The 24,270-nt window shown below is 64.4% G+C and overlaps 1 protein-coding gene across 1 annotated transcript in view; it reads right to left on the bottom strand.

The window, feature by feature from the left end:
• The window catches only part of CLMN (calmin), a 71,844-nt gene extending 50,507 nt beyond the window's left edge, over nt 1–21,337 (bottom strand). Inside the window, exon 1 of the mRNA XM_055133482.1 lies at nt 21,194–21,337. Coding sequence (XP_054989457.1) covers nt 21,194–21,275 — 82 coding nt within the window. The 5' untranslated portion in view covers nt 21,276–21,337. The remainder of the gene's footprint in view (nt 1–21,193) is intronic.
• Nucleotides 21,338–24,270: the final 2,933 nt, after the last annotated feature.

Genomic DNA, 24,270 nt, shown 5'->3' with positions numbered 1-24,270 from the left:
CAGTGGGACGGGGAGGAAGGATGTCACTTCCGGCCTGGAGGACACGCCCCCTCGCTCTCATCCCACCTATCAGCGACAGGGGCGTGTCTCGCCCCGGGGAGGGCGTGGGGCTGGTGGATACTTTTTTTTTTTTTGGTTTTTGGGTCACACCCGGCGATGCACAGGGGTTACTTCTGGCTCTTCACTCAGGAATTACCCCTGGCGGTGCTCAGGGGACCATATGGGATGCTGGGATTAGAACCCGGGTCGGCCACGTGCAAGGCAAACACCCTACCCGCTGTGCTATCGCTCCAGCCCCTGGTGGATACTTTGACTGGGTCCAACCTTGGCCTGGTCCCTCGCCTGGCCCTCCCCAACACACACTTTCCGCTTCAGACAGAAAACAACCAACTGCACCCCGGGAGCCGTCAAACAGCAGCGTGGGAGTCTGTGCGGAGGCGGGGGCGGAGCGGACGCAGCGGGACGGGGACAGCCCGGATTCAGGCACCCTTGGGAACTCACCCACCATGCTCTATTATCACCTTTGTAACACCCACCTACAATCCACCACCTCCCAGAACATGTCATTCCCTTGCAGCCCCCTGGCTGGCTGCGACCGCCGTGCGCCCTGAAGGGAACCAGTGAATGCCAAGGCCCTGGCGGAACCCACCCCTCTCCTCTGCCGTTTCAGGATTCCCGACCTGGAACGGGGCCGGTCTGGAGACACCAGTGCCACCCGGGCAGGGGACTTGTAAATCACATGGCCCATCCACCCGGCACGCGGGTTCAGCAAAGGAAGCAAGGATACGCAGCACAGAGTGTCCAGGGATGGGCCATCCGGGCAGAACGCTCTGCAGTGAAAGGCAAAACACCGAACACACAGCTCCTCGCATTTCAGCATCCCAGGAGCACCCGGCCAGGACAGGGAGCACCGTCATCACCCAGGAAGCCCTCCCGGCCACCCCCACCTCCGCTCTGCAGACTCTGACCACAAGATCCACTGGCCCCACTTCTAAACTTCATCCACGTGGGTTCACATGACAGGCCAGCGTTTGTGTCTTTTTTGGGGGGAGGGGGGTTCCCATTCATGAGTTCAAGCTTCGAGATTCGCCCACGTTATTTGGGGAGAGGTCTCTGCAGTCTGTGAAGACCACTCCGTGGTGATTCTGGAGTGACTCGAGAGATGGGGGGAGGTGGGGGCACGGATGGGCAGAAATATGGCGCTGTTGGAAAAGAGAAAATGACAGAAAGTCACAAAGGATCTGGCCGTGCTCAGGGGCTTGTGGTGGCAGGGACAGAACCGGGTCAACTGCCTGGAATCGCACAGAGCCTCGCCCGGTGCTGTGTCTCCGGCCCCCACCTTTACTCATCTGCATGCAAGCTTAAACAGAAGCCGGTCAACAGCATCTCCGGAAAAGCATAATAAAATTGAAGAATAATAAACAAGGGGCAATAACGGTGAGTCTCACCCCTCTCCTGCTGCGGGCCAACGTCCCTCCTTCAAAGCAAACAATTTGCTCCTGGTTTATAGGCGTTCTTCTAGAAAGCTCTCAGACTTCCGGGGACACAAGGATATCAACACACACACACACACACACACACACACACACACATCCTCCTCACCAAATTCACACCCTGGGGTGGGCTGGACCTGCAGCAGGAGGGAGGAGTCAGCCTGCAGGAGGGGTAGGAAGATGGACCCAGAGAGCGGGACCAGTGTGTCAACTGGACAAACAGGAAAAGGCCCAGAGGACACTGAGGGGCTCCACGGTGACCTTGAGCCCTGCAGAGGCTGGGGGTGGCGACCCCGTGCATCCCAGCAGAGGCAGCTGGGGGAGACTCAGCCCTGCAGGGCGGGACCCCCGCTACCCCGGCTCGCTCCTAGGAGGGCGACTCCACGATCAGCAGCAAGGAGGTGACCAGCTCACGCCGCCCCTAGTGACAGGGAGCCAGTGTGGTGGCTGCAAGGTGGCACCGCATGGGGTGCTGGATGGGCCTCAGTGAGGAACCGACCTACTCCCGTAGGGTCCTCTCAGCCGCAGGGGGGCGCCGGGGAGGGCAGGGGTGTCTCCCCAGTCCAGCATTACCAGTCCACGAGTGACCCAGTGGCCCGGCCCGGAGCCCTAGTCAGTCTGGTCAGTTTGACATCGGGCCGTCCCGGTCCCGGTGGCCTGTGGCTCACAGGTCACTGAGCCTCACCACCCCCCTCTGTGGGGTGATCGAGGCTCTGCGGGCCCCTCTGCCAAGCGAGGCTCTGCACCCTGCCCACCTACGCGGCCCCCACTAGCCACAGCAGAAGTCCAGGCCGCCGCTGGACACGTTCCTGGGATCTCCCACGATCACACAGGATGGCGACGCTTGGCCTGAAATTCAGACGGTCCCACTCAAGTCCCTCTCGGCTGAAATCCTTCCACATCTGGGAAACTGGAAGCACGTGGCATCACCACCAAGCCCCTGGGCCCCTGGTGCACCCTGAGGATTCTCCAAGATGAAACCCCCACAAGGCTGGCAAGTGAAGGGGGAGGGGGGAGGAGGGCAAACAGGACCATCCATCCTCATCAGCCACGAGCCACATCTACTGCCTGAGGAGGGGAGATCAGAGAACCTGGGTTCTGAAGGGTGAATAGGAGCTCGCCAGGGACATATGCCAGAACAGGGAAACTGGGCTCTGAAGGGTGAATAGGAGCTTGCCAGGCACAAATACCACAGAAGAGGATGTCCAGGGAAGAGCAACGGTGAAACACACGGGCAGTTTGATTTGGCAGATGGGCACCACGGACAGCCAGCAAACACTGGCTCGCGAATGACCTTTCTTGTGAGCTGGACCTCAGGAGAACCTTTTGGTTTTATGAGTCACACCTGAGAGTGCTCAGAGGTCATTCCTGGCAGTGCTCGGGAGTCTGTAAGGTGGTGCCAGGGATTGAACCGGGGCTGGCCGTGTGCACTCATACTTTCTATACTGTTGTCCTGGCCCAGACTGCAATGTGTAGAACAGGGCTCTGGCCGCTTGCGGGGACTGAAAAGAGGACGACGCCCGTGCTGACCGAGAGGCCGGAGGAAGCTGTGTGGACTTAATCTGGGCGTGGGCAAGAGCCGGTGCCGGAGCATTGAGGCAGGAGGGCCAGATCCAAGGAAAGGACCCCGTCATATGCTCAGCATCGACCACGAGACAGCGGCAGTGGGACCAGCAGGGACCGTCCCTGGGGACCGGGGTCGGGCAGACGCAGAGACCTCTCAGCAAGCACCGACTCCGCCAGCACTGGCTGGGCGCTCGCACCTCCTCAGCAGCCGGAGCCCTTCCCCCGGGCCGCGGGACCACCGGGCGGGCTCAGGAGAGCTGCTGGGTGCACCCAAAAACACCCACCACCCTTTCACGCAGAAGCCACCCACACTCCGGCCCACCACCCACGGCCCGGTAGCACAAAAGAGCAAGAAACAGCCCATTTGCCCAAGCATGGGGGGGGGGTCGAGATACTGCAGTCCCGGCACCCGGGGAGACCCCTGCACCCCGGGGGCCAGGATGGATTTCAGGGAAGCACCGAGCAAGGCAAAGACCAAGTCTGGGAACAAGCAGGGCCCATCCTGGCGCCCGGGACCAGGATGCTGGCTGGGCGGGGAGTGGCGGGGAGGGAGGGGGCCGGGCGGGCCTCACGTGACCGTGACAGTGGGGTCGTTTTAGCAGGGGTCCCACTCGGGCGTGCTCAGAGGGGAACTGCGGCAGGCGGACACGCAGGAAGCGGTGGCCGCTGAGGAGGAAGCAGCCAAGTCCCGTCTGGCCCAGAGCCCCCCCACCCCCACCGGTCACACCGCCCGCTCCCAGGGCCACTGTCTCTGCGCACTGATCTCTCCTGCCCACCCCAACCCCGAAAATCAAAAGGAGAAAGATGTTCCCTCCTCCCACCTGCCCACAGCCCGAGGACAAGCAGATGGGCGCCGAGGAGGGAGAGGAGGGGGAGGAAGGCAGGAATCAGACAGTTAAGGGTCGCCCCCGCCTCCCCTGCGGTCAGCCACGGGCCCCGGAACCTGCCCCCCCCGCCCAGGGATCCTGCCCCCCAGCCGCCAGCCCCCAGCCCTGAGCCAGGCCCTGGCAGGCTGCAGAGACTGCAGGGGGTAGGCGATGAGGGAGCCAGCCCGAGCCCAGAGGTCAAAGCGTGACAGTTTCCCAAAGAGGGCGAGGCCCGTGAGACCCGAGAAACCATTCGGGCCAGGGCGCAGGGGCGGGCCCGGCGCACACTCGGCGCCAGGGACCCACCACAGGGCCTGCCAGGTGCGTCTCGGGGACTGGCCCACCGCCAGGCACCTGCCAACCCGTTTCTTCCCAGCCAGGTCACCCCGGGTGAGCGGCCCCCTGGGGAGAGACCGGAGGCAGAAAGGGCCCCACGCGGAGCGGCTTCCTGCAGGAGGGCAAGGGGCAGTGTGACCGCAGGCCTGCGGGTGGCTGGGACGACGGCGCTGCCTCTTGGGAGACGTTTGGGGGGGTTCTTAAAAAAATGGAAGGTGGAAAATCTACGTGGTCCTGCAGGGCCACCTCCACAGTCAGGAACAGACTCAATTGAAGGGCACCGTGCCCTGCTCCAGGCAGCATCAGCACCGCTCAAGCCAGGTAAGGCAGCAGTGGCCTCGACTCCCCGTGGAATATGACGCAGCCATGAAAAAGGGGGTCGTGCTGTGGGGAACCGCAGAGGAGCAGGAGCAAACGGATGCCATTGGGGCAGTCGGGGACCAGGAACAGAAATGACCGAGAAGGATGCAGGGACCCCTCAGGAGACAGGAACTCTTGGACGCTGGAAGATTCGACAGTTCCGGGGGGTCAGGGAGCGAGCGGGCCATCTGCTGGTGTGACAGCTCCGGGGCCTGGGTGGGGGGTCTGAGGTGCTGCTGGAGCTACTGCAGCGCCAACACCCAAGGGGGGGAAACGAGGCACCCTAAGGAAGAGTCTGGGAATAAAAAGAAAGCAATGGGGCCAGAGCAATCACAGCGCAGCAGATAGGGCACTCGCCTCGCACCGGCCCAGGCTCAATCCCAGTATCCCATGGGGCCCCCCAACACTTACTCCCCAGGAGCAGTTCCTGAGCTCGGAAGCCAGGAGTAACGCCTGAGCAGTGCTGGGTGCAGCCCCCAAACAAGACAAACAACATCTATGACAAAGGTGGGGTGTCCCCCCACCGACTCACACCCAGCAGAGGCTGCGTTCCCGGGCAGCCTTGTCCTTGGCCACTTGCATCCAGCATGGGGGGACAGCACGATGGGGTGGACAGGGGTGGGCGCCTCGCCCCTGCGCCTCCCCATGTTGGCCAACACAAGGCTCTGGTCTTTGGGGGTCCCCCCCTCTTCGCCTTGTTTGTCAGCCGGAGTGGGTGTTTCCTGTGCTGCCCAGTGGGTAACCCCCAGCAGACGGGGGAGCTGATCAGGGATATCTGCCGCCCTGGCCTGAGGGGGTCACTGTGGGCTCATGAATGAGTCTGGTGCCCAGGAAGGGGGCAGTGACCATCCTTGGGGGGAGAGGGGGCGTCAGCGGCCCAGGCACTGACTACAGAAGGGGGAGGGCGGGCCCGACCCAGCGGCCAGGACCACGGGGTCAGCGCGGGTCACTGCGCGATCCTTCACCGAACAGGAGAGGAGGCGCAGTGGACACAGCCCGCCCGCCGGCCAGTGTGTCGGGGCTCCCGGGCTGCCCTGGGAAGCCCACAGCCTCGGCCGGGGCTCCAGCTGTTGCATTATTCAGGAGCTCTAATAAGCACCATTTCCATCTGAATTCCAGTCCCCGCGCTGCCCACGCGGCAGGCAGGCCGCCACCAGCCCTCGCTTCCCCGCAAACACTCAACCGTCAGCTCCGGGCAAAATCGGGAAAGGCACCTAAAGGAAAACACCCCGCACCCCACCCGAGGCCTGGGGTCCACCGGGCACAGCCCCCTCCTCCCACCCCCGGGTCCAGCTGCACCCCCCCCGGTGCCCAAGCTGGGGGCGCAGCTGTGCTAAGGAGGAGGGCAAGGGCCAGTGGTCAGCAGGTCGGATTGGGCGATCCCACCCCGACCGGGCACAGGGCTGGCCACGCTGCCCACGAGCCCACAGCCAGGCCCGGCTGTGCCAGGAGAGGCACGGCCATGGGGTGCCAGGCACTTGGTGTGTGGTTCTCACAACCGCAGAGGCCCCGGGGGCTGGGGCAGAGCCAGGCAGATGCCCAGAGAGGCCTCTCGGGACAAGCCCAGCTGGCACCAGGGCCCCCGGCCACCCTCCGTCACCCACATGAGTCATTACCCAGGATGCTCCAGCAGCTGGAGGGACGAGCGCCCTGCCCCGTCCAGGCTGCTCCCCCGCCCCCCCTCCCCTCTGCCCGGTGAGGCCTCGGGGCTCCCCGTGTCTCCCGAGGGGCTTCGATGCTTGCAAGGGGGCACCCACCCTGGGGTCTTGATCTCGCACGCCCCCAACACTGTGCCATGCAAAGCGGAGAGAGCAAGGCCGGCCCACACTGGCCCCCCAGCCCCCCTCTCCCTGGCTGGTGACCCGGGACATGGATCCCCCCCTCCACACTGGATGACAACAGGACGGCCCCATGGGACATGGAGCCGGGGGTCCTCAGGGAAGGGGGCGCCCAGTCCTGTGCAGCAAACAGGACTGAGCACCTGAGTTCGGGGCGTCCCTCCAGAGATGTCCCATGAGGACATCAGGAACCAGAGCCTGTCCATGCTCTGGCGAAGTTTCCAGAACACACCGAGGGGGGAAGGAGCTGCCGGGCCCTTCCCAGACGGGGGAGAGAAGCGCGAGCAGATCTGCGAGCAGGGATGGCCCTCAGGGGCCGTTTCCGGCCGGCCACAGAGCCACTCACTTCCGCAGAGAAAGCAAAGAGCCTTCTCGAGTGGGCAACGGCTGAGAACTTTCCAGAATCCCCACGGTTCATAGTAAACAGGTGACCACGTGCTGGCCAATGAGCAGTGACACACTGCTGGGCTAATTCTAGAAGCTTCCACGAGCAGGGCTGGGCTCGGTGGTAGGGCACTTACTTTGTGACGTGAGGGCCCAGGGTTCAGTCCCCAAATCAAAACAAACAAGGACGGTGGGAAACTTCCGGGGGCAGAGAGTCGGGATTCATCCTTTGACCCTGGGTTCCGGTGCCAGGGAAGGCTCAGCAGCACCGGGCCAGGCGGCCACCGGGGAATGAACCCGAGTGTGCAAGACCCAACACGAGTGAGCGTGGCGTGGGGGTCAGGATGGCGGCCCCCACGCTGCCACGGGACTTTAAGGGCTCAACGAGACCCCAAGAGCAAAGCAACCGCCTGAGGCTGACCCGGGGCCGTGCCAAGGGCTTCGTGCCCGCGACCCACGGCCGGGCGCAGGGAAGGGGGCACTCACCCTCACTCGCGGGCTCTGTTCGCAGCCAGGACCCCGAGGAGGGACCCCGCCCTCCCCTGCCGCACCCCTGCCACACCCACAGCGTGAGCACCCCAGACACCGTCTGAGATCTCTGACCCTCCCCCCACCAATGCCCAGCCCTGGGGCTCCCTGAAGCTCAGGACCCAAGGGAGAGAAGATTCTGGGTGTGCGCCTGGCCATGTGCTCCTGCGGTCCCCAGCCAGGCGCTCCGGGTCTGACCCAGGCCTCCCAGCCCCGCCCTGGTGCCCAGGGGCGGGGCAGGGCAGGGCAGGGCAGGGCAGGGCAGCGGGGCCAGGCAGCGGCAGGTGCTTCATTTGCGTCCGCACACTTTGCTAAGGAAATCACCGCCTGTCTCACTGTGTCAGGGCCAGGGAGTGCCAGCCCGCGTGTGCGGCACGGGACGGAGTCCGGGCTGGGGGCTGCGGGAACATCGCTTCCCCTGTGCCCCGTGAGAGGGGACTATTGACAAACCTCTGGGGACAGACGGGAGGAAAGATCGGGCCAGGGGTCAGGTGAGCCCCAACCATGGACAATCCCCCCGCGGGGGGCAGGGGGGTGCTGCAGTCAGGCAGGCCTTAGACACACACACACACACACACACACACACACACACACACACACAGGGCGGGGCTGGGGGCTCTGGCAGCCCGCACAGGAAGGGGTGAGCAAGCCACCCATGAGGGCCCTCTGGGCGCAGATTCTAGAAAGATCCAGGACAGAGGGGCCGTCCCCTTAGGGGTCAGGTGTCCATTACTCGGCAGTCAAAGGATTCTGGGGTCTGCCCCTCCTCCGGGGGCACAGTACGTATGTGCCCCCTGGAGATGACGTCACCCCAACCTTCCCACGGAGACCCTGATCTCCCCGTGACCCCCCCCCAGACAAGGGCATCTGACACTCAAACACAGGGAATGACAGTACAGCAGGGAGGGCGTTTGCCTTGCAGGCGGCCGACCCAGAGTTCAGTCCGTGGCATCCCGTGTGGTCCCATGAGCACTGCTAGGAGTATTCCCTGAGTGCAGAGCCAGGAGTAACCCCTGTGCATCACTGGGTGTGGCCCCCCCAAAAGCCAAAATACAAACGACAAAAAACAACACCAAGAATGCTAAGTGACCAGTTCCTTTGTGCCAGTCAAATCCCACCTGATGCCATTAACCCCCCGCCCCCTGCTAATCTTTTACAGAAAGAGTGCTCGGGAGTAACCAGGACCCAAGGGTGCCGGCGCTCAGCTCCCGAGACGGATGTGTCTCCTCTCCACGGCCCCCAGTGGACAGGACCCCCCTGCCCTTTGTGGCGCGGCACACCCCAGAGGGTCTGGCCGTGTCCTGGGGCCTCGCACAGTGCACCCCCACCCGCCAGCGCCCCCAATCCCCCCTCCCCAGAGCCAAGACAACCCCCAGAAGTCAGCGCACACACAGCCTTGGACTTGGCCACAAAAATGAAAAAAAAAAAAAGCTTCTGTGTGTGGGCGCAGCCTTGAGAGCCGGGACACGGGCGGCCATGCGGGCCCACCCGGTGCATTCCACTCTGCAGCTCTCTTCCCCTCCCGGGGTGCCTGTGTGCCCTGCAGGCCCACGCAGCCCACAGGCAGCAGCACAGGCCACAGCTTGGAAACAACCACCCCCAGCCCGGGCTGAGCACTGGCCGGTGTTCTGACGGCGAGTCTGAGCGGCGGGAGGAAGTCCCGCCCTTTCAGAGCTGCACCCCGGGACCGGGGCCTCCAGGGGCGACCGGGCTCCCTGCCTCCTCGCCCCCGACCGCTCCTGGGGAATGGAGCCAAGCCAGGGTCTTCATTCCTGCGACCGGCCTGGGCCACCGCCTCCTGGCCAGCTGTCCCCCGGGTGCGCGGGAAGGTGACAGCCATGTGTCAGAGGGGGACACGCACCAGCTGCCTCTCCAGGCCTTCGTCGGAACATCCACTGAAACCGAGCCGTCGAGGGCTGCCCTCCGCTGCCCACGGCGGGCGTCCAGACGAGACCCTCAGGGGAGGGCAGCGCCAACGGGCCGGCGGAGGCCCCAGAGCTCAGTGGACGGGGAGAGAGAGAGAGAGCGCCGTCGGGAAGGACAAAGGAGTGGGGACAGGTGTCCCCGCAGGGCCCAGGGGGACCGATGAAAGGAGCGGTGGGACGCCCACGTCCCCTCCCATATGGCTCCTGCCGGCGACGGTCCCTCTGTGCCACCCAAGGCTGCAAGCTGATTCTCCCCAGACGGTGAAACGGCAGGTGTCGGGGCGGACGCGGACAAAGGGGCCCCGTGAAGGGGGCACCTGCCCGCCCCCGGCCCCAGTCACCGCATCCTCTTCCCGTCGGGAAGGAAGAGCCTCCGGGGACAAAGCCCAGCCCAGCAGACCAGAACCAGAGAAGCTTCTGGACAAGGGGCTCCACCCCCGGGAACAGGCCTGCAGCACTTCTGTATGCGAGACAGACACAGAGATAGAGACAGAGAGACAGAGAGACAGAGAGAGACAGAGCGTGACCTGGAGGTTGAACACACGGGCAGGCGTCCTGCCATGGAGCCGTGTCCCTGATTTTGCTTCCAGATCTTCAGGCCCATAAGCAGACACACACACACGCACACACACACACACACACTCTCTCTCTCTCTCTCTCTCTCTCTCTCTCTCTCTCACACACACACACACACACTCTCTTTCTCTCTCACACACACAGACACACACACACACTCTCACACACACAGACACACACACTCTCTCACACACATACTGACATCTATACACACACTAAAACACACGCATGCGCACACACCTCATACACCTATGCATACACGCCCACTCACACCCACTTGCTCATATACTCACACATTTGCACACTCAAGTACACATGTGCAAACTCACACATACAGTCACGCATGTACGCACGCACTCACACATACGCTCACACCTGCACAGTCACTCGCTCGCACACAGAGGCCAGAGGCCGCCCCAGGGCACAGCCCACAGCCCAACTCGGCTGCCAGCCCCGCGCTGGGCAAACTCCTGGGGCCAAGGCCGGCGCCTCCCTCCCAGGGGACCCTTCAGGAGAAGCTCGGTGAGGGCAGCGGACATGTGCGAGGCACGGAGCTCCCAAAGGCTCCCCCAGAACCTCTCCCCACTCTGTCCAGCCTTAACACTCCCCCGCAGAGACCCCCGGCCCTGTGAAGAATGAGGAAAAGCTCCTCAAATTAGAAACGGGAGAGATTAGAGAAGGACGCAGAAAAGGGGTGAAAGTGCTCCGAGAGAAAACCCAAGGCGCCGAGAGAGAAACAGGAGCCAGGAGGGGCAGCCGGGCTTCAGCCGGTGGCGGGAAGGCCAGAGCAGGGTCTGCCGAAGACTGTGTCCAGCACGGGGGCCGTGACGGCCGAGAGACCCGCACTGAACTGGGGCACCCCAAAGTCTCGGGGCTCCGGACACCCTAAAAGGCCAGGGTGCAGGGCATCTGTTCATACGGGAGGTCCTGGTTTGAACCCCAGCAAGGAGGAGAGAGGGAGGAGGGGGAGGGGAGGAAGAGGAGGGAGAAGGAGGAGGCGGCCACAAGGTTCCAGCAGAACAGCTCAGGCCACACGGGGCCGGTGCGGGGAGCATTTCTCTCCACCATTCTCAGGGCACCCCCAGAAACCAAGGGGCTTCAGCCCCAAAGTCTGCCCAGCGGCAGGTCCCAGCCCTTGCCCAGTCTCCCAGCACCCACCCCGCCTCAGGCCGCCTGCAGGCGGCTTGGGACCCCCGGGAGCAAGGCAGGAGAGGGAATGGGGCAGCAGCCCTGGGGCGGGCAGAAGACCCCCGGGGACAGTGACAGAGGATGCAGGGACAGCCGTGCCCCACCCAGGAGGTCAGAGATGGAAGGCAGAGCTCGGAGCTCCCAAAGGGCCAGAGGAAACCAGAGACCCCTCGGCAGAGGACCCGCAGGGCAGGGCGGGAGAGAACAGCCCATGGGAGCCGCCCCTCTCGGGAAAGTGGGGTACAGGAACGAGCTGGGGTTCGAGAGGTCGAGAGGAGGCACAGGGTGGGAAATGGAGCCGGAACCTAAGGAGGAAGGAGCTCAGGGGTGTCACTGACCCACCGGGAGCCGGCTGGGGCGGGGCAGGCGGGGAGGGGCAGTCCCGTCCTTCCTGGGGACAGGCCGGAGCCCCCAAAGCAGTGACAAAAACACTTCCCCAGCGTGTCCCAGCCCCAGAGAGCCCGGGACTCCCCCGGGCAGCTCAGGAGTGAGGGTCAGAGCAGCCCCGGGCCAGGCACTCTGCCCACAAGCCCACGTTCCCCGAGCCGGCGTGGACGGGCCGAGTGTTCCCTGGGCTGGGCTGACACGCAGACCCCGGGCACGGCAGGGGCCAGGACAGACCCCGGGCACGGCAGGGGCCGGCACGCAGACCCCGGGCACGGCAGGAGCCAGGGCAGACCCCAGGGGGGGTGCAGCCGACGGGGCTTCTGGTCTACCAGCAACAGCCAGGCCAGAGCTGGCTGGGCCCACCACCCCCTCACCACCTGCTCTGCCAGCCTGTGACCCCGGACCCTGCCCCGTGTCCCCCCAGGTGACCCCTGATGTTTGCCCCCCCCCACTCAGGTCAAAGGCAAGGCCCAGCCCTCCCTCTGGCTGGAAGCCCGTCACACTCTGCAACATCAGTCAAGTTCAAGGGCCACCAGGTCCCCGAGGGGCACTCTGGGGCATGAGTGCCCGGGACACTGGCCTCCATTGAGGGGGAGCGGGGGGTCGTGGCCCCGGGGGGAATCTCGAGATAGGGGGGCACAAAATGACGCCCCCAAGCTGTAGCTCCCTGGCTCGGGGCTAAGCAGAGCAGCGGCGTCCCTCCGGGCCTCGGTGACCATGTCCATAAAGTGGGTGAGATGCCAAACTCGGGGCGTGACGGTCAGCCCCAATGGCGTCAGGGAGGCCAGGGGCAGTGAGGACGGAGACGGCGCCCACGGCCACCTCCAGTCACCTCTGCAGGAATGCAGGGTCCAGGGGGGAGAACACCCAGGAAGAATCCAGCCCTCCTGCCTGCGGCAGCCCCGGCACCAAGGCTGACCCACCCCTGCCCCCCCCCACCCCCGCCTTCTCACCAGGCTTCATGCTGGCCCCTAGATCTGTCACTCAACAGCCCCGTGGCGTGGCTCGACTGATGCTCTCTGGGTCTCAGTTTGCAGAGGGGGAAAGAGATTAAACCAACAGGAGAGGAAGGGGGTCTTTGGGGGTGACGTGGCCGTGTCCCAGCCGGAACTGTCTCCCCCATCCCACGTTTTCTCCCCAATAACCAGCACACGCAGATTCTTCTTGCCACCTGCACTTGACGCGTCCGGCTAGAACACCCCACCTGATCCCCCGCCCCTCCAGAGGGGTGTGCCCGGGCGACAGCCAGCGCCGGGGACCCTGCTCGGCCATCCTGCCACCTTCACTGGGTTCAACCTCCGCACGTGCAAAAGGCCCGGGGCACGGCGTTCCGCTCCCATTTTACTGAGACACACAGAAAGCGACAGATGGAAAGTGTCCCCGTCGGTCACCAGCACTGCCTTCATGAAGCGGGACGGCGAAGGCCACGGGCCAGACCTTCACCTCAGGCCGGGGAGCCCCGTGGCAATGCGGGAAGTGATGGGGACACGGGCAGAGCTGGCACAGAGTCGCCGCCCAGGCCACGCTGTCATCCGAGGAATCCAAGTTCCCGGTCACTGGGACTTTCCCGGGCGGGATCTGAAGCCCAGAGCAGGGGACTGCGAGAGGCCTGGAGATGCTCCCCGGGCTTCCAAACAGACTCTGATGCCGAGGATCCGACTGTTTATAAAAACATCCGGGACGGACGTGACTTGCTGGGGAGGAGAGGTGGGGGGGGCAGGGAAGGAGACGTGATTCCAGAATCCAGGCACCTCATCTGAAAGGACACAGGACCGAGACCTGATACCCCCGGACAGGGCATGGGCTGAGAGGTCACTGTCGCCTCCTCGCTGCCCCCTTCGGGCCACACAGCGGATCGCAGACACCCCTCCCTCGAGTCCCGGCCCTGCCCGAATCCCATCCCGGTCACACCCTTACTCCGGGATGGGGTTGGTCCACCAGGCCCGATCCCTGGCCCTGCACCCCCAAATCTCACCGTGTCTCCCCCAGCCCCCCCACTCCACGGTCCAGGACCCTGCCCTTGAGTTCCCGCCAGCCCCCGTGTCCATCCGAATCCAAGGGGACCCGCAGGCCAGTGCTCCCAGCAGAGCCTCTTCTAAACAATGCAAATCTGCTCTCGCGTGTTCGGAGGTCAGGAGCTGGGAAAGGCCTCGGCATGCTCAGCTCTGAGGTCATGGGCAGGACCCGAGAACCTTCTGGAGAGTGCAGGGAGCAGCAGCCGGCGCCCAGGGACCCCTTCCTGTCATGGCTCAGCCCGGCCTCGGCTCCCCTCCGTGGGCAGTGCGCCCGGCCGGGTGCAGGGTGCAGGAGGGATTACAACCCTGCCGGGGGGGCGGGATGTAGGTGAGCCCCTTCGAGGTGACCTAGGGGTCCGGGAACCCGCCACCCAGAGGGCAGGGAGCCTGGAGCGCACCCCCCACCCCGCCCCGTCCCAGTTCCCGGCAGGTCTGACTTTAAGTATGTCAAACCATCGAGGATTAAAAATAGTTGAAAAGAGGGGAGGGATATAAATACCGCAAAGTCTCCGGGCCACGGCAGAGCCCCCAGGAGAGGGGAGAGGGGAGCGGAGCGGGACAGCCTGTACCCCGAGCCTGAGGGGATGAAGGACACGGAAACGAGCCTGGCTCGCGCGTCAGGGCTCGGGCCGACCCCAGGGGGCAGCGGTGGGTGGCCGTGCTGAAGAGGTGCAAGGGCAAGGGGGGCTGGCGCTGACGGGCTCTGGGGGTCCCCAGCACCCCCACCAGCCCAGCCGGAGCCTCACGCCACCTGTCTGAGCCAGCACCTCACAGGCCATCTGGGCCCACCCTTGGTGCTCTACTGTAACCCTGCACTCGCACCCTCAGTGCTCTCCTGCACCCCTGCACTCACACCAGCAGTGCTCTCCCACACCCCTGCACCCGCACCCTTGGTGTTCCCCCACACCCCTGCACTCCCACCCGCGGTGCTTTCCCGCACCCCTGCACTCCCACCCTCGGTGCTCCCCCGCACCCCTGCACTTGCACCCTTGGTGCTCCCCCCATACCCCTGCACTCACACCCTCGGTGCTTTCCCGCACCCCTGCACTCGCACCCTTAGTGCTCTCCTGCACCCTGCACTCACACCTGGGTGCTCCCTCGAACCCTTGGTGCTCTCCTGCACCCCTGCACTTGCACCCTTGGTGCTCTCCCACACCCTGCACTCGCACCCTTGGTACTCCCCCACACCCCTGCAGTCACACCCTCTGTGCTCCCCTGCATCCCTGCACTTGCACCCTCAGTGCTCTCCCGCACCCCTGCACTTGCACCCTCAGTGCTCTCCCGCACCCCTGCACTTGCACCCTTGGTGCTCTCCCGCACCTCTGCATTTGCACCCACGCATGTCAGGCATGGCCCTGGCCTCTGTCCAGCTCTGGGGACACCCCACCTCCCCCTCCAGACCGGCTCCAGTGGGTCAGGCAGACCCAGTTAAGTGTCCCTTGACCAAAGGGCCAGACAGCCCACCACAGCTGGGGGCAGCCACCCGGAAACGGAGGCCAGGAATGGACACACCCCCTGTCCCGTGGCTCCCCGACTCCCTGGCAGACCCCCCCAAGCCCCATGGCAAGCCAGGGAGTGAAAAAGTCCAGTCTGCAGGCTCCGCCCTCCACACAGACCACGTGCAAAGCAGAGGGCCCTGCGAGAGCCCTCCAAAAAACTTTATTCCCGGCGAGTGCCTGCAAGGGGCCATGTCCGGGGTGCAGCAGGAGGGGTGCAGACGGCAGCCTGGCAACCCGGTGCGAGAAAACAAAGGAAGCGCGGGAGAAGAGGAGGGGAGGAAGGGTGAAGCCTCCGGATCTGAGTCTGCTGGTTCCTCCTTCACCGGCTCCAGCTTACCAGCGGCAGGGGGGGGCGGGGTGCGCGCGAGGGGGCGGGCCAAACAAGGAACGGTTTCCATGGGAACGGCGGCAGCTCACTTCCAAGGCTGCCACCAGCCCAGACAACCACGTTCTGTTTCTCCCGCCCCCTCCGGCCGGCCTGACCTGGGGCCGCTGCCCGCCCGGGGGGGACCGGGTGCAGGGCAGTGGGGGGCAGTCGGTGGTGGCCAGCCGTGACAGGGGTCAGGGAGGGCAGCCGTGGGCGGCCGCAGGGGCGGGCTGACGGAATCAACTGCCATTCGGCCTGGAAACTTCTTCCAGGCTCAGCTGCCTCCGGGACCGCTAGCCAGTCCCTGGCCTCTGGGCAGCTTTGGGGACACGCTTGGTCCTGGTGCACGGGGCCACGGAGGTGCCCCGAGTCCGTCACGGGTGGGGAGGGCAGGGAAGAAGCCGCCCCAGAGATGCCCACTCTGCCCTGCCAGACCAGCTGGTGGGAGCTGAAACCTTCCCCCCAGACGGAGCCAGGAGGCCCCTCGGCCCCTCCGGCCCCCCAGCCTGAACCCCACCCCACCCCCACACGCAGCACACGGGGGACTGGACAGTAGGCAGCTGAACAGGGGCCCGCCAGCTCGGCAGCACACCCACCTGTGGGTGGGCGTCGGGGAGACTGACGTGGAGGGATCACGTGACCGTGCTCTGCCGGCCCGCCCCCGTATGCCTCTTTCCAAAGTGCCCCCCGCGGCCCCCGGCCCCCCCCCCCTAGCCCAACCAAGCATCTTGCAGATAAGGAAGGCGACACGGCTGCGGAAGGGACACCCCAACAAAGCCAGGACTCAGACCCGGGCCTTCAGCCCCCCCTCCCCTCCCCTGCCCCCAGTTAGGGAAGGGCCTGGGAGGGGACAAGGCTACTGCCTGCAAAATTCGGCAATTTGGGAAAAAAGTCCCAGGAGGGCCCCTCAGGGCGGGCAGGGAGGCAGGAGCTGAGGGTGGGCCCTGATACCCATCCCCCCAACAGCGCACCCCAGTGGGGCACAAACAGGGCGGGTTCAGGGGCGGGGTCTCGATCTTGAGAACTTCCTTTGGCTTCTAAAACCTCTGCAGGGGCCCAAGTGACAGTCCAACGGGGAGGGCGCTTGCCCTGCGTGCAGTCGGCCCAGGTTCGATCCCCAGCACCCCCTAGGCTCTCCTGCACCCACCAGGAGTGATCCCTGAGCACTGAGCCAGGAGGAAGCCCTGAGCACCACCAGATGGGGCCCGAAACATAAATACACACAGAACCCCCCTGCACCTCCCTCACGTGTCTCCGAGAAGAGGACTGAGGGACCCGGGCAGTAGGGGACAACTGTGGGAGGGACGGTCACTGTAGCAGCCTGAGCTGGACCACTCAGGGCCTCCAGGGGCAGCCTCGGGCGCCTGACGCTGACACCAGACACCTCTGCAGGAGGACACGCACGCCTTCCAGCACGGGGGACACACGGCGATGCCCCCTGGCCACAGACTGGCGGTGAAGGGATGAGAAGGGACACAGGTGGTGGCCAGGCAGTCAGGGCAAAGGAACAGGTGTCCCCTGGCCTGGAGCCATAGGTTACGGCCAAGGGCCAGCGGGCATGTCTCAGCTGTGGGAGCACACACACACACACACACACACACACACGCACGCACGCACGCACGCACGCACGCACGCACGCACGCACAGTCATTGCAGCCTGGGTGAGAGTCCAGGAGAAGCTGGCCAGGATGGTGCTTACGTAGAGACCCCTGCGAGCCCCTTGGCCATGGGTGCACCCCTTCACTCGCCCCCCGTGACATGCACCCACCGCCAGCAGGACACCGGGCCGACCACCCCACAGTCCTTGCAAGCAAACACCTCAACCTCCAGTGGCCCAAGCCCCGGCTCCCGGCCAATCCCGGCTGGGGCAAACGGCTCAGGGCAGCGGGCAGTGAGCCCACCTTTGACCTATCCCCCTCCCCCAACCCATGCACGGGAGCCCCAGCCTGTGAGGCAACGCGGCCTCCCCAGCACACGGCTGGGCCGGGAAGGGCGGGCTGGGGCAGCTCCTGCAAACCCCAGCCCCTCACCGCCGCCTCTGCCCCATTATCCAAAGACCCTCTCCAACCCCCAGGAAAATGCAGCATTGTTCGGCCAGACGCTGAGGTCACGGCAGAGAGGGAGAGGGCAGCCGCCGCAGCCCGGTCAGCAGAGACCGGCGTCACTGCCACCCACCCACGGGCGAGCAGAGAGCAAGGGCAGGGCCCCCGACCCCAGCTGGGGCTTCCCCACGGGCTCCACGGAGAGGCGGGGGGAGGGGAAGCCCCCATTCCACTTGTCCCATCTGAGAAGGCCGACAGTGTGGGCACCCCTTTATCGCCAGGGACCCCGTGTGTGTGCACCCCGGCTCACTCCTCACCCCAAGGCTGGGGGGGGGGGGCGAGAGCTGACCTCACAACCCTCAAGGTCGCAGCGACAGCAGAGCCACGGCCGGGGTCGGCTTCAGCGGCAGGATGGAGAGAAGCAGAGCTCCCCAATATTCCCCCCCTGGGGGTGGGGGCTGGACCACCTGGTCCCGGACAAGAGCTGAGGCTCGCTGGGAAGAGCGGGGCGCAGGAGGTCAGTGTCCACCTCCGAACCAAGGCTTGGAAGCATCCATCCCTCTGATGAGGATTGCTGCGGCCCCGGGCCCCAGCCCTCGCCCCCCCACACCCCAGCAGACCACCTAGGATGCACAGCTCGAAGCCCACCCGCCACCTCCACTGTCAGCGCCTGCACCAAGTAGTGGCCGAGCAACGGATGACCCAGACGATGGCCCAGGGTCCGTGGACGCCCCGCTGCAAGCTCCCCTGAGGCTCACCATCTCCTCTGCACTTTTCGGGGGTCACCACGGTGACTCGAGGAAGTGTGTGCTCAAGCACTGGGTCAAGACATGGCGAAGTCGAGCAGGAAATGGGGAGCAAGCATCCCCCCCCACCAGCTCCCACTCTGCGGTCCTGGGCAGAAGGGACGAGCTGCAGAACGCCCAGCGCCTCTCACAGATACACCCACGGGCTGCACGAATGGGTCATCCTGGCGAGGGCAGGAACGTGCCGGGCTGGCCCTGGGAATTCCACGCGGCCGGGGCTGGCAGCTGACAGGGCCGGGGATTGTTCCCAGATCGTGAAGACTCGCCCTCCGTGGACTGTGCTAGCCACAGAGTTCTAACCCTCTAACAAACGACCGAAACCGGAAACAGCGGAACAGGGCAATCATATGACAGATTAATTACATGGCAGTCATGCAGGGGACTTTTCGGATTTTTTGGGTCACACCCAGCAGTGCTCAAGAGCTACTCTTAGCTCAGTGCTCGGGGTCCATGCAGTACCGAGAACCAACCCCAGTGCCTGACCCAGAACCTCACATCTTCAGGGCAAGTGCTCTACCCCCGAGCCACATCCCCAACCCCAATAATGCAGTTTTATGAAAGAAATATTTGGGGGGGGGGAAGTGCTCAGGGGGCTTTGGGGCCACTCAGCCTGGCCACTGAGGCCAGGCAGCTCAATGCCAGAGACCACTCTAGCAGTGCTCATGCGGACCTAACCGATGCCCCATCCCTTTTCCTCAGCCTCTAAAACGCCTGCTGGGGGGCTGGAGCAATAGCACAGCGGGGAGGGCGTTTGCCTTGCACGCGGCCGACCCGGGTTCGATTCCCAGCATCCCATAGGGTCCCCTGAGCACCGCCAGGGGTGATTCCTGAGTGCAGAGCCAGGAGTAACCCTTGTGCACCGCCAGGTGTGACCCAAAAAGCAAAAAAATAAAAAATAAAAATAAAAATAAAATAAATAAAACACCTGCTGGTGGGAGCCAGAGAGACAGCACAGCAGGAAGGCCTGGCCTGGCACATGGCTCGGCCAGGTTCGACCCCCAGCACCACAAAGCGGTTCCCTGAGCTCCGCCAGGAGTCATCCCTGAGCACTGCCAACTGTTGCCCCCAAACAGACAAGCACACAAAGACCCTACAGGTACCAGCAGAACATGGATGGTTTCCCCCAACCAACATACCCCAATTTACACCGACACAGTGAGCAGATAAGGTTAGTCCAAGCAAATGCTTAATGCACAATTCCATTTTTTATATAAAAATAAATGGGGTGACTCCCCCCCCCCCGTCATGGTTAAGAGGTCAAGAGGTGACCAGGGTCTCCCCAGCAATTCAGAAATTCAGAGGAGTGAATGTGGTGCCGGGGGCGTCATACCTAAGGCCAGTACTCTACTACTTGGTACCTCCCGGGGCCCACAAGTGAATTTTCCAGGAAGTGCTAGAGGCAAGACTTGGTCATAAAGACCAGAACAGTAGTTACCTTACGGCAGGGTGGAGGTGCCCCTAACTGGGAAAAAGGTGAGACCTGGAAATCTACTTCCCGATCTGTGTGGTCACACGTGTACCCATCTGGAAACATTTATTGGGCTGGCACCTAAGATTAAGGCACATTTTCCATACACCTGAAAAGTCTTATATAACAGATATATACACATCTTAAAGTATAATTCAAACAGCAAAAGTCTATCAAGCCCTCAAATTATAACCAGCCTTGCCTAAAAGGGCCAGTGGTCACTGGGAGTGGAGAAACCCAGCCATCGAACTCCTATTCTACCTTCGGCACCCGTCTCCCATTGCCCTCGGGCTGAGAAGCTTTCTCTGACTGCTCCAGGAATAAACTAGCTGCTCGTATGTCACCCGTGAGAGTCCATTTCTACAGCCCGAACAGATCCCAGAGACGGACAGGAAAAGTGACACCAAGCATCGGTTAGTGTGCACTGATTAAACACCCACTGATAGTCACACAAGCCCTGCCAGACCGGCTGCCATCCCCGCAGACGCTAACCAGTGCACACCCTCCAACAGGGCGGCCGGGCTGGGGTGCAGGAGGGAGCATCACCCAAAGGCCTAACCTAGGTCCTGTGTGTGTCTCTGCCTTTAGCCCTCTTCGCCCAAGTCCCAGGGAAGCGATGGGCAACCAGGAGCCTGCTCCGGGGCCGAGCCGGCCACTCTAAGTCACCTCTGCTTGCACCGTCCTTGCCCAACCGAGGGGTGGAGCCCACCCACGTGGGTGCCCAGGAAACCTCCTGCCAGGTGTAATGTTTAAACTTGACTGCTCCACCCCCACCCGCCGCCTCTCCCGGGTCGGCCCCGCGGCGGCTGCGGCCAGGGCTGGACACCTGCTGGACACGGCGGCGCGGACACGGCGCCCTCCGCCTCCCGCCGGGGCCTCCGGGTGTCCCTCGGAGCGTAGGATGGGGGGCACTTGGGGGGGACCGGGAGCCGGAAGTGGACGCAGGGCTGCAAGGCGAGCCCCCATAGGCAAAAGGCGGGCGCTGTCACCCGGGTCCCCACACAGCCGCTTTCTCTAGGGGCGCGGGGGGGGGGGGGACCGGGGCGGGCAGGTCTCCCCTCCGGCCCCCCCACCCCCCTGCACTCTTCCCGGGCTGAGTTTGCACCCCGAACTCCTCCTTCGAGAGGCAGACCCACCTCCCGGGGGCCGGAGTTTCTCTTTCACCTTAACGAAGTCCAGGTGGACGTGGAGCCGCGCACTTTCGGGGGAAGGGCTCCCGCCCACCGGGGTGTGTGTGGTAGGGGGGGGTCTCCTCCAGAAAGGACAGGCCGGCACTCCACCCCTCCCCACGAGAAAGCTGCAGCCCCCCCTCCACCGCCGCCCCCTGGCCTGCTCCTCCCAGCCCGCCCCCCCCGCCCCCCCGACGCCCCCAGCCCCAAATGCACTTGGGCCGTGTGCGCGCCCCGCGCCCCGCGAGCCCACGCCCGAAGTTCCCCGAAGTGGCCGCCCGGGCCGGGGGGCAGCGGGGGGCGGCGGGGGGCGGCAGCGCGGGCGCCCCCCCCGGCTCTCCCCCACCCCCCCGGGCCCCCGGCGGGCGCGGCGGCGCTACCTTGCAGGTTCTGCACGCGGATGTCGCTGATGTGGCCGATGAGCTCCTCGCGCTGGAACCAGTCCCACTCGGGCGCAGCCATGGAGCGCGGCGGCCGGCGGCGGGGACGCGGGCGGCGGCGGCGCACGCACCGGGCCGGGCGGCGGCGGGCGGGGCCGGGCGGGGCGCGCGCTGCGGGGCGCCCGCGCGCTCACTGCCCCGGCCGGGGGCGGGGGCCCCGGGGGCGCGGGGCGGGCCGGGGCGGGCCGGGGGCTGGGCTGCGCCGCTTCTCGCTTCCTCTCGCTCTTTCCCCGCCCCACCCCCCCCCGGGGCGTCCGTGGGCCGGGATTGTTGGGTCGCGAGGGCGCGGTGATGAGGCGCGCGGACCCGGCCCCCCTCCCCAGATTGTGATGTGGGGGGGCGCTGGTGACGCCACGGCGGGGCGGAGGGGCGGAGGGGCCCGCGGAGCCCAGCGCGAGGATGAGGGTCGCGGGGCTGGAGACCCCTCCTCCCCTCTCCCCTTCCCACCCCTCCCGGGGGCCCCCCGGGCTCTGTGGCCCCGTGGGAACCCCCGACCCACGGAGCACCTGGGGGCTAAGAGGGGGTGCTGGGTGCCAAGCAGTGTGGAGAGAGTTGGGGGCCAGGGGGTCGATGCAGAAGGATGGATTTGGGGGAGACGTGCCGCAGAGATCCTGCCCAGGGGTCCCTAGGTTGGGGGGAGGAGGGAGAAGTAGCTGCCAGGATTTGGGGTACTCATTGGGGTACTGAGCTATGGTATGTTTAATGAACACTAAGTGTCTCACGCTCTCTTCTTGCGGCTCTCTCTCTCTCTCTCTCTCTCTCTCTCTCTCTCTCTCTCTCTCTCCCCCTCCCTCCGCCCCCTCTCTGAGCCCAGTGCCTCTCTGTTCTAGCAGAGGTCGAGTCCTTTCTCCCCTTCTCCCCAGACTGAGTCGGGGTGACCTGTGAGGCCGAGCCCTGGAATTTGCCCCAGGCTGCAGCTCTGGGTGGGGGTAGGAAGCCTGGCTCACAGCTCCGATCCCCTCCTCACACATTTTAGGAGGGGGGTGGCCCAAGAGGAAACACAGCCGACTACAACCCCACCCCACCCCACCCCCCCACACACACAAGCCCCAGCCTGGGCACCCTCGTCAGAACTCTCATAGCTGCGCTGAGATTCCAGAACCTTCTCTACTGTTCCCTTTCGACCTTGGTGGCATAGCCAGAGCATGGCCCACGGGGAAGGAGCCCCCTCTGGTCATCCACGGAGGGGCTCAACTAAGGGACAGGGAGCTGCATCTCGAAGGGATTGGGAGGGAGCCGGCCCTTGGGGGCAGGTTCCCATCTAGGGCTGAGCCCCCTGCGAGCCCCCGCAGGAGACAGCAGTGGGGGGGTGGGGGGTCAGCAGAGATGGCTGGGGGCTAATCCGGGGGCCCTAGGGTGCTGGGCCCTCAGCAGGCTCAGGACGTGGTTGCCTGTGGGCACTGCCACTCTGGGAACTTTCCAGAATCACAAAGGCAAAGGCGCCTGCATTCACAACCAGCAGAAGAAAGTGGGGTGTCATTCCCCACCCCCTGGGATCCTTTCCAGGACCCCCACCCCCTGCCCGTCTCATCTGAGAGGCCCGAGGCCCCCTGCCTGCGCAGGTGCCCTGGGGCTGTGCCGATTTCAACTGGGATTTGGTTCCTAAACTGGTCCTCTCCCATCCGGGGACAGGCCCCTCGTCCCCGCAGAGCTGCTACTCCCTGCCCTGGCCATTTTGTTTCAAAACTTCAGTAACTTCCCGAATTGCCAGGGGGCCCGGTTGGACTGAAGTCCTTTTCCTCCCAGAGCACAGTGCCCGGAGAATCAGCCTTTCTGTGCGGAGAGGCGGGCCTGGGAACAGAAGCGTCACACAGGCCTTGGATGTCAGCTGTGGGGAGGGGCTGTTTGTCACCATCCCAACATGCTGCTCCTGGTCAGGAACACGGCGTCTTCCGGGGGGGATCATGGCACAGGCTGTCACCACCACCCTCACCCCCCCCCCCCGCCTTCGCGAGCATCAACGATTGAGTGCCAACTGTCTACCAAATCTGGATCAGCACCCCCCAGCCTGCTCTCTAAAGAGTCCTTTCCTTGGCCCTGCGCGGGAAAGTGCATGTTTCAGGACGGCAGAATCAGGAACCAGAACCAGAACCCACAACAGCCCCAAGCGCGGGGATCTTCTCTCAAAGGTCCAGGGGCTGAACCAACCTGGGCTTTGGCCTTCCCTGATTGGCCCTGTCCTCTTCCCCTCACTGTCACTGGGCTTTGGGGCGTTTTCTGATTGGCCCTGAACCATCCCCTAGCTTGCCCACCCCCTGGTGACTTTCAGGCCCTGCCCCGATGCTGCCTTTGTGCTGGTTCCCTTCCCTGCTCTTCCTCTTGGCTCCTCCTCCTCCCAGATCACCTTCCCCGACAGCCGGGGGGCCACTGAGCGCTCACCTGACACCCTCCCTTAGTTTGTACCATCTCCTGATAGCCCCCAGCCCCGCTCTCCTGTTGCCTCGTGGGGTCCCCCCTGAGCTGCCTCCCGGGTTGTGTCATTCCTTTCTCCGAGTGCTTAGCAAGCGGGCTCCGTGCTGGGTGACCGTATGAATGGGTGACTCCTTACTTGCCAGCCCCGACTCCAGAGCAAGGGCCCACTGGAGCCCCGTGACCTGGAAGCCGGGAAATCGCTGGCCTGTCGCCCGTGGGCAGAGCACATGCCACACACTGGCACACAGCCTCCTCCCTGGGGGCTGTGCCCACCCCCCACCCCCGGGTCTGTGGGTCCTGATGGAGGGTGGGCTGTGACCTCCCCATGGGGGGCGGGGGGGAGAGTTATTCGGCCTCTTGCATGAATGAAATGAACCATCCTGTTTTTCTGTTTACACTTTTACTGGAGGGAAGGAAAAAGTCCTCTTGGCTTCCCGGGAGTTTCCAGAAATGGGTTTTCTCGGCGCTGCCTGATTCTGCTTGAATCTTTGTCCGACTTTTAAAACTCGGCTCTGCCCAGGAAAAGAACTTGGAATCAGGAGGAGAAAAGCAGCTTTGGACGGGACTTCCCAGAGCTTGGAGCCTCACATCCTTCCCCGGGGAGG

This window comes from Sorex araneus, chromosome 3 (genome assembly GCF_027595985.1).
Source record: "Sorex araneus isolate mSorAra2 chromosome 3, mSorAra2.pri, whole genome shotgun sequence".
Classification (NCBI taxonomy): Eukaryota; Metazoa; Chordata; class Mammalia; order Eulipotyphla; family Soricidae; genus Sorex; species Sorex araneus.
This window is presented reverse-complemented; position numbering and strand designations above follow the sequence as displayed.